The sequence below is a fragment of the Salmo trutta genome, chromosome 4 (genome assembly GCF_901001165.1).
Source record: "Salmo trutta chromosome 4, fSalTru1.1, whole genome shotgun sequence".
In the NCBI taxonomy this organism is placed as follows: Eukaryota; Metazoa; Chordata; class Actinopteri; order Salmoniformes; family Salmonidae; genus Salmo; species Salmo trutta.
In genome coordinates this window covers 15,995,456-16,010,718 of record NC_042960.1, presented here as the reverse complement: position 1 = coordinate 16,010,718, position 15,263 = coordinate 15,995,456, and the positions used below count along the sequence as shown (strand labels likewise).

At 48.4% G+C, this 15,263-nt stretch overlaps 1 protein-coding gene across 9 annotated transcripts in view; it reads left to right on the top strand.

Annotated features, from left to right (window-relative positions):
• The window catches only part of LOC115191906 (protocadherin Fat 1-like), a 92,668-nt gene that overhangs the window by 58,469 nt on the left and 18,936 nt on the right, over window positions 1-15,263 (top strand). For all 9 annotated transcript variants that reach the window (XR_003877788.1, XM_029749915.1, XM_029749919.1 and 6 more), the window contains 6 exons: window positions 334-4,407; window positions 5,317-5,513; window positions 5,962-6,115; window positions 8,312-8,545; window positions 14,390-14,779; window positions 15,213-15,263. The exon at window positions 15,213-15,263 is cut by the window's right edge and continues 164 nt beyond it. Coding sequence is in view for 8 of the 9 variants with exons in the window: in XM_029749915.1 (XP_029605775.1) it covers window positions 334-4,407; window positions 5,317-5,513; window positions 5,962-6,115; window positions 8,312-8,545; window positions 14,390-14,779; window positions 15,213-15,263 (5,100 nt within the window). In the remaining variant the exon portion in view is untranslated. The remainder of the gene's footprint in view (window positions 1-333; window positions 4,408-5,316; window positions 5,514-5,961; window positions 6,116-8,311; window positions 8,546-14,389; window positions 14,780-15,212) is intronic.

Sequence of the window (15,263 nt, the reverse complement as noted above, 5' to 3'; positions counted from 1 at the left end):
GATATGTATCTAACCCCTTATTTTTGTCTCTAAACAGTCTCCATATATACTCAGCTGCGACATCGGTGGATGCAGTGGATTGAGATGCATCCACTGCAAAAAAACTTACCTCTAGCTTAAACTGACAGATTCTTATGGGGATTTTTTTATTATGCTAATTAGATTTCCTCAAGGGCGCGAACATTGACTAGTTTAATTCAATTTACGGTAATCAAGAAGTCTAAAATTACACCCTGGCTTTAATGTTTGAGACACACAGTTCAGGCTGGAATGAAAACCAATGCCATAGCAACCACATTAATAAATCTGTTTGTGTTCTTTTTTTTGAAACAGGCAATGTTGCAAACTCATTTGCCATTGATCCGGTGCTGGGCACTGTTACCGTGGCAAAGGAGCTGGACCGAAGCAGCAAGAACCAGTTTGAACTAGCTGTGAAGGCAACCGACAAAGGAACGCCCTCGCTGACTGCCACGGCCAACGTCCACATCGCTGTCACCGTGTCAGACAATGCCACCCCCAGATTCGCTGAGAAGGAGTTCTCTGCAGAGGTCAGCGAATTGGTCCCCCCCGGCAGTTTTGTGACCATGATCTCAGCAACCAGCCAGTCCTCTGTGTTCTACCAAATTAAAGGTGGAAACACTGACGGCACATTTGATGTAAACCCACACTCCGGTGTGGTTGTAACTTCAAGGGCTTTGGACTATGAAAGGACCCCTGAGTACAGACTTACCATCCAGGGAACCAACATGGCAGGTCTTGCTAGCAACACCACTCTGCTGATTCACCTGAAGGACGAGAATGATAATGCCCCCATCTTCCTCCAGCCAGAGTTCACAGGCATGATTAGCGAATCGGCTCCCGTCAACAGTGTGGTCTTGACCAGAGAAAACACCCCGCTGGTCATCCGCGCCTCGGATGCTGACCGCGATGCCAACGCCATGCTGGTCTATCAGATCGTCGAGCCGTTCGCCCACAACTACTTTGCTATCGATTCTAGTACGGGAGCCATTAGAATGACAACCACTCTGGATTTCGAACAAAGGAGTGTGTTCCGCTTCACCATTCAGGTCCACGACCTCGGAATGCCGCGACTGTTCGCCGAGACAGCCGCCAACGTGACCGTCGAAGTCATCGACGTCAACGACTGCTCGCCGCAGTTCAGCCAGGAGCTCTACGAGACATCAGTGATCGTGCCGACTTACAAAGGTGTCGAGGTAATCAAAGTCAAAGCCTCAGACGCCGACTCTGGACCAAACTCCAAACTCTTCTTCTCCATCTCAGAGGGGAACATCGGGGAGAAATTCAAGATGGATCCCAACACAGGCATCATCACTATCCAGAACGTCACCCAGCTAAGAAGCAGGTACGAGCTGAGGGTGAGGGTCTCGGATGGCAGGTTCGCCAACACAGCGTCGGTAAAGATCAACATCCGTGAGAACAAGGAGAGCAGCCTGAAGTTCACTAGGGACTCCTACAAGGCTTACGTCAAAGAGAACTCCTCTGAGAAGAAAACATTAGCGGTCATTGCCTCTGTGGGGAACCACGTCAACGAACCCCTCTTCTACACCATTCTGAACCCAGACAAGAGGTTCCAAATCAGCCGCACTTCTGGAGTGCTCTCCACCACGGGGATACCTTTCGATCGTGAGGCGCAGGACATGTTTGACATCGTCGTGGAGGTGACCAGGAAGGACGCTTCCTCCGAAGTGGCCCACGTTCTGGTGATGGTGACCGTAGAAGATGTGAACGACAACCAGCCCATGTTTGTCAACCTGCCCTATCAAGCCTTGGTCCAGGTGGACGCAGAGGAGGGTCAGGCCATCCACCAGGTGACAGCGGTGGACGGGGACATGGGTCAAAACGCAGAAATCCATTACCACCTGAAAGAACACCACAAGCACTTCCAGATAAGCCCCTCGGGAGAAATCTCCCTCAAAAAGCAGTTAGACAAAGATTCCCTCAACAGTGAGTTCGTCATCAACGTTGTGGCCAAAGATGCAGGAGAACCAGCCCTCTCGGCAGAAGTGGAAGTGCCCATAACTATAGTAAACAAAGCCATGCCAGTGTTTGAGAAGCCATTCTACAGCATCGAAATCCCTGAAAATATCCAGTTACACACACCTGTCGTTCACGTCCAGGCTACTGACTCTGAAGGCCCCAAGATAGTATACACCATCTCTGAGGGAGATGCCTTCAGTCAGTTTTCCATCAATTTCAACACAGGTGTCATACATGTAATCCAACCTCTGGATTTTGAGACCCACCCCGCTTATAAATTGAGTGTCAGAGCCACAGACTCACTAACTGGGGCCCACGCTGATGTCTTTGTCGATATCATTCTGGAAGATGTCAACGATAATCCCCCTGTCTTTCAACTAAAGTCCTACAATGCAAGTGTTTCTGAAGCTTCTTTCATCGGCACGGTAGTTTTGCAAGTCGCCGCCACAGACCCTGACACTGGCAACAACAAAGTGCTCTTCTACCAGCTAGTTGAGGACAAGGAAAAGAGCTCAGACTACTTCAGCATTGACCGTGACTCGGGAATCATCTGGACTGCTCGCATGCTCGACCAGGAGGAAAAGCAGCAACACAAGCTGACTGTCCGCGCTGTGGACGGAGGAGTGCCTGCCCTCTCCAGCGATGTCACTGTGACCGTAGATGTCACTGACTTGAATGACAATGCGCCAGTGTTCACTGAGAGCTCTTACAAAGCCACGGTCAGCGAATTGGCCCCCCGCGGTCACTTCGTCACCCATGTCCAGGCGTCCGACGCCGACAGCTCAGACGCCGGCAGGCTTGAGTTCTCCATCCTGTCTGGCAATAAGGACCAGAACTTTGCCATGGATAAAAATACTGGGGCCATCGTCATCTCCAACCACCGTAAGCTACAGATGGAGCCAATGTACAACCTCAACGTGTCCGTGTCAGACGGTGTATTCAGGAACTCGGCCGTGGTCAAAGTCACAGTCAACGGTGCCAACTTCCACAACCCCACTTTCCCCCAGCTCGACTATGTGGTTGAACTCACTGAGAACTCGCCGGTCGGCACGTTAGTGGTGGAGGCCAAAGCCACAGATGAAGACGCTGGCACATACGGGCGCCTAACTTACCACATTGTCAACGATTTTGCCAAGGACAAGTTCTCAGTCAATGAAAATGGAGAGATATTCACCCTTGAGATCCTAGACCGCGAGAACGCCATTGAGAAGGTCATCCCCATATCGCTCATGGCAAAGGACGGTGGGGGAAAAGTAGGCTTCTGCATTATTAATGTGATTTTGACAGATATCAATGACAATGCCCCACAATTCAGGGCAGTGGAGTACAAAGCCAATGTTGCATCGGATGTCCCCAGGGGAACCACCGTGGTAAAAATCACTGCGTCAGACATGGACGAGGGAAGCAACGCCGACATCGCTTACACCATCGAAGCCGACATGGAAAACGTGGAAGAGAACTTCGAAATCCATCCCTTCAGTGGAGTCATTGTCACCAAAGAGAGCCTCATCGGACTTGAAAACGACCTCTACGCTTTCTACGTTAGGGCAAAGGATGCTGGGAGTCCTTCCAAGCAATCCGTTGTCCGCGTTTACATCAGGATAGTGGCCCCTGAGGTACCGATCCCCAAGTTCGCAGAGCCACACTACCGGTTCACCATCGCCGAAGACATGCCCATCGGCACGGATATTGACGTCATCCAGGCGGAGAGTGAACAACCAGTGTTCTACAGCCTAGTGAAGGGCAACACCCAGGAGAGTAACCATGATGAGGTCTTTGTGGTGGATCGGGACACCGGGGCCCTGAAGCTGGAGAAGAGTATGGACCACGAGACCACCAAGTGGTACCAGCTCACGTTACAAGCCCAGAGCCAACAGCAGGGCTACGAAACGGTGGCGTCTGTCGACGTCAATATCCAGGTCAAGGACCTCAACGACAACAAGCCTGTGTTTGAGTCAGACCCATATGAGGCGGTCGTGGTGGAGAACCTTCCAGATGGCACGCCGGTGATCCAGGTCAAAGCCACCGACCAGGACTCAGGCACCAATGGTCAAGTGATCTACAGCCTGGACCCCAAACAAACCTCAGCTGAGATCTCGGAGCTGTTTGCCGTCAACAGTGAGACAGGCTGGATGACAACATTGAAAGAGCTCGACCGTGAGAAGACCAGCAAGTACACCATTGCCGTGCTGGCCACCGACCGCGGAGACAAGGTGCAGCTGGTGACCAGCACCACCGTGGAGGTTACCGTGGCCGACGTCAACGATAACCCACCGCGCTTCACCGCCGAGATCTACAAGGGCACGGTGAGCGAAGACGACCTTCCGCCCAGTGGAGTCATTGCCATCCTGAGCACCACGGACGCCGACACGGAGGAGATCAACAAACAAGTCAACTACTTTATCACAGGTGAGATTTTATCTCTAACAATTCCAGTGATTGCTCTGCTCACAGCTCATGGCCTTATAGACTTCCCCATTTGTGTTAATAAACCGCTTTAATAAACACTGCTCAAAAGAGGATTAGACATTTGCACCCGCTTAAATAGGGAGATGACATCTGCTCTCTGAACATATAATGCACATTCTTTATCTGTAAACACTTTGAATCGACTAATTTGTGAAAGCTCAAGGAAAATATATAGGTCATGTTTAATTATCTCGATAACGCTAATTAGCGGATTAAGAATGACTATGCTATGTAATAACCAGAGATTTTAGAAATGAGCTCTCATATTAGCTTGGATTCACATTTCCTACTATGCAAAAAACGCCTCCTTATTGCGGTTTCCTGCGTACCAAACATACTTGCTTCATGAACGTTGGTCTGCAATTTGAAGTGATTATGATAAATGAATAATATGAACCCTACCTGAGGTAGATTTGCTCAGGCACTATAAAGATCCCGGGGTTGAGCACGACTCTGACCAGCGGACAGCTTTTGAAATAGGATGTGATAACTGGTAGACATGGATACAGTTCCTCTTAGAGCTTCGCTACCACTCACAGGACAAGATCTTCTCTGATTCCAAGGCTAACCCTGATAGAAAGGATGCATCTTATTTATATTCCGTCATTCATGTATGATTCAGTACAGTCCACAAACAGACAAACACACACACACCCTTGAGATGCACACACACACACACACACACACACACACACATACACACACACAAACAAAACCACTAGCCCTCTCGAAAGCAGAGGCAGGGTATTGTGGTGCATTGTTAATTAGTTTGAATGGCACTCTCCCCATTGACTCTCCCTAATGACTCACTCCTCATTAACTCTCCCCAATGACTCTCTCCCCATACAGGAGGCGACCCTCTGGGACAGTTTGCGATTGAGCACCTCCAGAACGAGTGGAAAGTGTCTGTCAGGAAGCCGCTGGACCGCGAGGAGCGCGACAACTACCTCCTAAATATCACCGCCACCGACGGCACCTTTGCCGCCAAGGCCGTGGTCGAGGTCAAAGTCCTGGACGCCAACGACAACAGCCCTGTTTGCGAGAAGGTAAAGAGAGAAGGCGGGCCGTGTTATCTGCGTGTGGAGGTACATGACAAGTACCTGGGAGAAAGGAGGGAGGGAGGGAGCGAGGGAGGGAGGAAAATAAGAGGTTTGGAAAGGTTCCTTGTCGAAGAAAGCGAGAGGATATTAAGGGGTAATGTTCTTACATCAAGGGCTTTTTTTCCCCCCAGATAATGTATTTCTGTTGCTGATTGTGTTAAGTCCATACAATGATGGTGCTGCTGTCAATGTAAATGTATTTTAGTTCTACACCTCTCTCCCTTTCCTCCCTTCTTGTTAATATACCTATTGAATTCTGCCTATTCTGGCATATTCTACCTTTACTTCTCTCTGTCCGCCCCTACCATCAATCTTTTTTCCCCCCTCTTCCCTCCCACGCACTCTCTCGTCCTCCCCGTCTCTCTCTCCCCTCTCCGTCTCTCCGCTCCCCCAGTCCCTCTACACAGAGAGGGTCCCCGAGGACTTCCCAGCCGGCAGGCTCATCCTACAGGTCTCGGCCACGGACGCAGACATCCGCTCCAACGCCCACATCTCCTACGAGCTCCAGGGACCGGGAGCCGAGCTCTTCACCATCGACCCCGACACAGGTGTGTGTTGGTCTGTCTGTTTCTGTCTGTGTTACACCTCAACACACTCGATGTGTTGACTAGTCTGCCCACGCTACCATACAGCTAATCAAAAATCAAATAACCACAGGTCCATGTCTGCCGCGATGTAGAGTCCATTCAAGTCATTTCAAATGGCTGCGTTGCGCTCGCATTCATCCAGTTTGTATTCACGGCATGTCAGAGGTTATTATGACTATCAAATGTCCATGGGTGCGTGACGGCAGCATGACGTGCGACACTAACCCACACACACACACACACACACACACACACACACACACACACACACACACACACACACACACACACACACACACACACACACACACACCAGTTTTACAATGCCATGGTTTGATGTGTGTCCCTAACAACACTACACTCAAGGACCCTGTCTTTTGCCTCCCTCTGTATCTTCACAAACAGACACGGTAATAACCCCTCAGTGTGGACGCCAGTCATGCACACTTTCTGATCGAATTCTAATCCATCCACCCCAGTGTGTGTGTGTGTGTGTCCCTAGTGGCAAGGTGGATTTTGTTTACGTCGCATCCTTTTGATGGTTCTTTTTAATGTATTTTGCCCCAGAACATTTCCCCGGAGGGGTTAGCGAGCCATGGCACTAAGAACCCACGTTTCATCTAACATACAATCGACTTTGTTCACGCCTGACGTTTTCGAGTCTCCTCTGCAGAAAGTGGAGACAAAATGCAATGACACGAGTCCGACCTTAGATAACGCAATGCCAGTTAGCTCCCATTAACTCCCACGCTAAAAAAGAAACGCTACATTGGTTTATTTCTGAAGGGAGAGAGAGGGTTATGAAGAAAGAAGACAGCAGCAGTGTAGAGTAGGCTAGAGACATACTTTTACAACAAAACAACAGTCCCTTTGTTGTGGTTCGAGTTCAGACGTACTTTGATACCTCCATATGAGCCGGCGAAGAGGGAGAGAAGAAGAGCGGAAAAATCCGGCCAGTTCTTTTAGTGTGGCCCAAATTGAAGGAGAGCTACTGTTGCAGAGTGGATAAAGTCAAGAGTATCGCCGGGGGGGGGGGGTCCTGTTTTTTATGCCGAGGTGGAGGATTGTTGCATGCGAGGAACCCTAAGAGGCTTCGTTGGTATTGACAGTTTGTGTGTGTCCAGCGAGGCCCTGGTAATGTTGACGTGCGGCATATCCCAGGACACCTCCTAGCTGCTCTTAGCTGCCAAGTACTCCTGTCCTCCTGCGTTTTCCCTCGTCCCCCTTCTCTCTTCCCCTCCGTCAATTATTTATGTATTGCTCTCCATCCTCTTCTGAAAACCATTAGTTGTCTGGATGTGGGTCGGCTGCTTGGATCAGGGGAAGGGGTTCGTGGCATACGAGAGGATATGAGGTCTCATAAACACACACAGGCCCGAATGCAGGCACACACACACACACACACACACACACACGTCTGACTCAGTGATCTGTGTGAAGCGTGTTACTTTTGAACGCGCTGAAGCGGATAATGCCAACTTAAAAATAGAGGTGTACGGAGATGGGCATGACTAGTTTGTAAGGTTTTCGGGAAACTAAATGTTCAGGTGAAATTTCCCCTAGTTACAGATCATCTTCCCCCAACCTTAACCCTAACCTTTATTTTGGTGATTGTTAACACGCTGGACAGAGTGAATTATCTTAAGAGGCTTCATACACGTAGGTCCATTGTCGTTTGTACACGGTATCGATTCGGTTTCAGTCATTTTTGGTTACTCAAACCAGCCGCGGGCCGCATTAAATCATCTTATGTTTGACAGCCCTGCTCTAGGGTCAGTCTACACCGAACTAAACGGCTCAGAGAACATTTAGCTTCACTTGCGTTTTATGTTGATGCTTTCTTGGAAAGGGCGTGGGGTAGGTGGAGGATGCAGTCCTAACACTATCTGTCCTTGTCAAACATGACCTTTCTTAAAGAGTGCATCCCGCAGGCGCCATACCGTGGAAAAGTGTGTGTGGATTTCAATAACTTTTAATAAGCCTGTGTGTGTGTGTGTGTGTGTGTGTGTGTGTGTGTGTGTGTGTGTGTGTGTGTGTGTGTGTGTGTGTGTGTGTGTGTCATTGCGTTTAACGTGTGTGTGTGTGATTCACATGCTTGTGTGTGATTGCCTGCCCCATTGATTGACATGTGCCTTTTTTCCTCTTCCGTTTTCCCAGGTGAACTGAAGACCCAGCAGCCCCTGGACCGCGAGGAACAGGAGGAGTACCGCCTGACGGTGCGGGCACTAGACGGCGGCGGGCGCTACTGCGAGGCGGCCGTGCACCTGACCGTGGAGGACGTGAACGACAACGCGCCACAGTTCACCTCCGACCCGTACGCCATCACCGTCTTCGAGAACACGGAGGTCGGCACCTTCGTGGCGCGGCTGCTCGCCACTGACCTCGACACCGGTACGTTTGTTTGTTTATTTTACAAATTAGTTGATCTGTTTGTTTTATTGTTCTTTATTTGACCAGTCTTCCACCAGGCAATGCTTAGCTCTCTGATCTAGTGCTGTACACCTGGTGCTCTCCACATTGTGCTCTCCACATTGTGCTCTCCACATTGTGCACACGCGCAGTGTGTTGCGTCTTGCTACTCACTCTGCCCGTGTCTGATGGCCACTGTGGAGCTCGACGTTATCCGTCAGTCAACTTAGTTGAATTTGAACCGCGTCATCTTTATTTGTGAACAGGCGAGTCACTTAATAATTAATCTTTCTGCTGAGAAAATACAGATAGAATTGTTTGAGAAATAAAGGCGCGTTGCTTTTCCGCTGCAACGCTGACTCCACAGTATCACAGTAATCCCCGCTCCGTTTTACACCAGACTATTTTGGCGCAAAGCGATGATGTTTCAAGGATGAAATACGATTCTCCTCGAGCACTCGATTCTGAGCAGGCCTCATGGCCGTTTTCTATTTGCCATTTGCCGGTGGGTCAGTCACAACACATGCATTCTCTTCATAGTCTTCTATGACTTTTGTGTTTGTCGTCCTGTGCGGTTCTGTTGGTAGAGAATGGCGCTTATGGGGGCCATCCATACGAAAAATGTATGCATGCACTGCTGGTAGTTGCTTTGGATAAAAGCGTCTGCTATGTGGCATATGCTTGCTTCACGTTTCAGGAAACCCACCTAAGCAGGACGAGCCGATTTTTAAAACGAAAACTCCCTCAAATGGAGGACAGTTGAAAGCGTTAGTGTGGTGGCCATATTTAAACTCAAGAGCTCTGATATTAGCAAGCCACTTTTAGAGGCACTACCAATTTGACTTCTTTGACTGGCGTTTGGTAATGACTCCTCTTACAGGGCAAGGCGTTCTAGACGAGGGGAGCGTGTCAGCGTGTTCCCTTCACAAAGCCTAGGTACGGCTGAAGAGAAGCTCTCTCTCTCTCCCTTTCTCACCCCCGTCCTCCCTCTCTCTCAGTCCTTCTGGTAAACTGACAGTTTGACAGATTGAATGGGATGTAAGAACTGGGTCGCTCGTTCACTCGCTCAGAAAGTCGAAGCGCAAATGGGGGCCTGCTTTTTCGACAGCTCTTCCCCCAGGGTTGAGGCACTAGCACGGAATTCCTAAAGTCTGCCCTACCTCCGTGTTGAACTTAAAGGATATCTGAAAAGAGGAGAGGAGAAATTAGGTTCTCCCCCTCCCTCCCCCAATTTTAGCCGGAGGCGCATTTTGGATCATTTGGAGCTGGAGGGAGAGAGACCAAATATAGACTGCATGCAGAATACTGAAAATATATCCTCTGTGTACAACCTAAAACACCAGATAATGCGTGCAGAGCAGAATTAGGCCGACACCCGCTAATTATCAACATCCAGAAAAGGTCCGTTAAATTCTACAACCTCCTAAAAGGAAGTGATTCCCAAACCTTCCATAACAAAGCCATCACCTGCAGAGAGATGAACCTGGAGAAGAGTCCCCTAAGCAAGCTGGTCCCGGGGCTCTGTTCACAAACAGACCCCACAGAGCCCCAGGACAGCAACACAATTAGACCCAACTGAATCATGAGAAAACAAAAACAATTACTTGACACATTGGAAAGAATGAACAAAAAAACTGAGCAAACTAGAATGCTAGTTTATGCCCTAAACAGAGAGTACACAGTGGCAGAATACCTGACCACTGTGATTGACCCAAACTTAAGGAAAGCTTTGACTATGTATAGACTCAGTGAGTATAGCCTTGCTATTTTGAGAGGCCACCGTAGGCAGACCTGGCTCTCAAGAGAAGATAGGCTATGTGCACACTGCCCACAAAATGAGGTGGAAACTGAGTGGCACTTCCTAACCTCCTGCCAAATGTATGAGACACATAATTCCCTCAGATTACACAGACCCACAAAGAATTCGAAAACAAATCCAATTTTGATAAACTCCCATATCTATTGGGTGAAATACCACAGTGTGCCCAGTAGCAAGTTGTGACCAGTAAAGGGCAACCAGTGAAGAACAAACACCATTGTAAATACAACCCATATTTATGTTTATTTATTTTCCATTTTGTACTTTAACTATTTGCACATCGCAACACTGTATATAGACAAAGGTCTTTATTCTTTTGGAACTGTAATATTTACTGTTAATTTAAAAAATATATTATTTATTGTTTATTTTACTTTTGTTTATTATCAATTTCACTTGCTTTGGCAATGTTACCATATGTTTCCCATGCCAGTAAATCTCTTTTGAAATGAAAGAGAGATTTGCATTCCTTTCACAAGTGTTGGTATCACATACACAGATCTGTAGTTGTAGTTTGTATCTTTATCGCCAGCCAAGTAAAAGGTGTATTGGCTGATGTATGCCCGTATTGCCAGGATAGCTGAAGAGTCCCGCACACACTGCCCTGCAGAGAAATAACAAAGTCAATACCATCTATGACGACTCTGACCAGACAAGATACCCGTTTTGCCACAGTCCAGGTCACACAGTCCTCTCTCTCACTCAGCCAGCTGCCATTGGACTGATTCATCAGTATGCATAACTCCACTGTCTGGCGTGTGCACGTGCGTGCGTGTCAGACATCCATTGTCAGATAGATAGAGGAATCATTCACTATTCGGGGGGGATCATCATCAACATTTGAGACTCGAGTATCTCTTTGCTTCAAATATTGACACATTTCGAGTATTGCCAGTTCCCTGCACCAGTTGTGCTATCTAGACCGGCTTATTTGGGTTGAAGATGTTTGACACTTTCAAACTTACACGCGTCACTGCCCCTGGTGTGTGCCCACTGCCATGGCGTCGTTTCTCAAAGTGGTCTGGGAGAAAGAACCAGACAAACCAGGAAGCTGGTTGGTGACCATAATTAGCGTTAAAGGGAGAAGTTATGCTGACACATTCCTTTCTCTGTTTCTTCTATATCTCTCAATTTTTCTCTTTATTTTTTCTCTCACTCTTTCCTCTATCCCCTCTCTCTATCCCCCTCTCTCTCTTCCCATCTCTTTCTTCTCTATCCCCCACTCTCTCTTCCCATCTCTTTCTTCTCTATCCCCCTATCTCTTCCCATCTCTTTCTTCTCTATCCCCCTATCTCTTCCCATCTCTTTCTTCTCTATCCCCCTATCTCTTCCCATCTCTTTCTTCTCTATCCCCCTATCTCTTCCCATCTCTTTCTTCTCTATCCCCTATCTCTTCCCATCTCTTTCTTCTCTATCCCCCTATCTCTTCCCATCTCTTTCTTCTCTATCCCCTATCTCTTCCCATCTCTTTCTTCTCTATCCCCCTATCTCTTCCCATCTCTTTCTTCTCTATCCCCCTATCTCTTCCCATCTCTTTCTTCTCTATCCCCCTATCTCTTCCCATCTCTTTCTTCTCTATCCCCTATCTCTTCCCATCTCTTTCTTCTCTATCCCCCTATCTCTTCCCATCTCTTTCTTCTCTATCCCCCTATCTCTTCCCATCTCTTTCTTCTCTATCCCCCTATCTCTTCCCATCTCTTTCCTCTCTATCCCCCTATCTCTTCCCATCTCTTTCTTCTCTATCCCCCTATCTTTTCCCATCGCTTTCTTCTCTATCCCCCTATCTCTTTCTTCTCTATCCCCCTATCTCTTTCTTCTCTATCCCCCTATCTCTTTCTTCTCTATCCCCCTATCTCTTTCTTCTCTATCCCCCTATCTCTTTCTTCTCTATCCCCCTATCTCTTTCTTCTCTATCCCCCTATCTCTTTCTTCTCTATCCCCCTCTCTTTCTTCTCTATCCACCTATCTCTTCCCATCTCTTTCTTCTCTATCCCCCTATCTCTTCCCATCTCTTTCTTCTCTATCCCCCTATCTCTTCCCATCTATTTCTTCTCTATCCCCCTATCTCTTCCCTTCTCTATCCCCCTATCTCTTTCTTCTCTATCCCCCTATCTCTTTCTTCTCTATCCCCCTATCTCTTTCTTCTCTATCCCCCTATCTCTTTCTTCTCTATCCCCCTATCTCTTTCTTCTCTATCCCCCTATCTCTTTCTTCTCTATCCCCCTATCTCTTTCTTCTCTATCCCCCTATCTCTTTCTTCTCTATCCCCCTATCTCTTTCTTCTCTATCCCCCTATCTCTTTCTTCTCTATCCCCCTCTCTTTCTTCTCTATCCACCTATCTCTTCCCATCTCTTTCTTCTCTATCCCCCTATCTCTTCCCATCTCTTTCTTCTCTATCCCCCTATCTTTTCCCATCGCTTTCTTCTCTATCCCCCTATCTCTTTCTTCTCTATCCCCCTATCTCTTTCTTCTCTATCCCCCTATCTCTTTCTTCTCTATCCCCCTATCTCTTTCTTCTCTATCCCCCTCTCTTCCCATCTCTTTCTTCTCTATCCCCCTATCTCTTCCCATCTCTTTCCTCTCTATCCCCCTATCTTTTCCTATCGCTTTCTTCTCTATCCCCCTATCTCTTTCTTCTCTATCCCCCTATCTCTTTCCTCTCTATCCCCCTATCTCTTTCCTCTCTATCACCTTATCTATTCCCATCTCTCCACAGTTGTTATTTTCAGAAGTGGTTTCTTTTCTGTCTATTCCTTGTCTGTGCTGTCCCTCGTTTGATTGGGTAAACAGCGTTCTTGTGGCTCATACTAGACGTAAACAAGCTGTCTTGCCACTTTGGTTTGAGGAGGAACGTCTTTGCTACCGCTGTCGATAAAGGTTCAACGAATGCCGTCCTCAGAAGGCGCAGTTCAATCAAACGCACGGTGCAGAATTTGGACTTAGTCAGTTAGCATGTGAACATTTAGTTGGCGTGTGGTGAAGTAAAATGGCAGACTGGTTCTAGATACCAGATAGGGATGCAAGATAAAAGTAGTAGCGTAGTTTTTAAATAGCAGTTTTATAAGGTACAGCATAAACACGGCAACATCAGGTCTGGGTGAATCAGACCCTGAGTCTTGGAGAAAACCTCCAGGAGACTGGATATGAAGTATACTCGTCTGGTGGCGTGAGTCGAGATTGCTTAATGGCTTGGCGCGATCCACTTAAACGTCATCAAGCAATTTCCGTCGGCCGAGTAATTTGGTCTGATAAAAGCGATGGTGACCGGGACCAACAGGTGGCAGTAAACCGGGCTCCCGCAGACAAAATCCGCATCCTAAATGGCATCCTGTTCCCTTTATAGTGCACTACTTTTGACCCATAGGGCCCTGGTCCAAAGTAGTGCACTGTCGAATAGAGTGTCATTTGGGACGCAGGCCCGAGTCTCTTTAGTCGTAATGAGATGCGCAGAGGAGGGGAGTGTGTGTGTGTGTGTGTGTGTGTGTGTGTGTGTGTGTGTGTGTGTGTGTGTGTGTGTGTGTGTGTGTGTGTGTGTGTGTGTGTGTGTGTGTGTGTGTGTGTGTGTGTGTGTGTGTGTGTGTGTGTGTGTGTGTGTGTGTGTGTGTGTGTGTGTGTGTGTGTGTGTGAGTGAGAGAGAGAGAGATGTGGGTCACCTGCAAAAAAGGCATTATGGTTATTGTCCACATCCGTCTCTGTCTCGTTTTTGGACCGCCCTGTCGGGAAGCGGCAAGGTGTTATTACAAGGTGCGACGTGACTTGGGTGTTGGCTGTACTGCTGAGGAAGTACAGGCAGATGACGTTTGGATTGTTTACGGTTTTCCTTTCCAACAAACGCAAAGCAATAATGAACTGCCACAAAGCGATAATGAACTGCCACAAAGCCATAATGAACTGCCACTCAGAAGAACATTAGTATACTGCTCTTATATCAGATTATCAGACTCTATACATTACCTTGGTTGTAGTCTATATGTTTACAACATGATCTCTCTCTGTCTCCTCCCAGGCTTGAACAGCAACATCCTCTACTCCCTCGCCGACTCAGCCGACGGCCACTTCTCCGTGGACGAGCGTACCGGCGTCGTCGCATTAAAAAAGCCCCTGGACCGCGAGGCGCGGGCCGTGTACGAGCTCAAAGTGCGCGCCTCCGACCAAGGCTCCCCCCGCCGCCTCTCGTCCCTCTCCCGCGTCACGGTCTCCGTGCTGGACATCAACGACAACCCGCCCGTGTTCGAGCACCGCGAGTATGTGGCGGACGTTTCGGAGGACGTGGCGGTGGGCACGCAGCTGCTGAGGGTGCACGCCGCCAGCCGGGACATCGAGGCCAACGGGGAGATCGCCTACGCCATCGTGAGCGGGAACGAGCACGGCATGTTCAGTGTCGACTCCCGGACTGGTATGTCTCTCTCTCTCTCCTCCTCTCCCACTCTCCACCTCTCCCCTCTTCTTTATGTATGACTATCATCTTCTCCAACCTCTTTGTTTGTATTTGTAGCAGGTTAGCGTTTTTTTGTAATGAATGTTGTTCTGGAGGCAGCTCTGCAGAGTGGTCGCTAGCTGGCACTGCCACAAAGTCATCAAATCTGATTTGAACCCTAACCTTAGCCACGCTGCTAACCCTAATGCCCGACCTTTACTTAAGACCAAAAAAAGCTCAGTTTTGTTTTCCTGTATTTTTGCAATAGAGCCAGTATTGACTTTGCAGCTGGCCTATCTAAGGGGAAATCGCTCAGTAAACGTCGACCTGCGTAGCAGATGACATTTCTGTTGTGTACGTTGGACGGTTAACGTAACCCATCCTCCCTCTCCGTCTTCCGTCTCCCCTGCAGGTGACATCTTCGTCATCGAGCCGCTGGACTTTGAGGCGTCCCACGAGTACT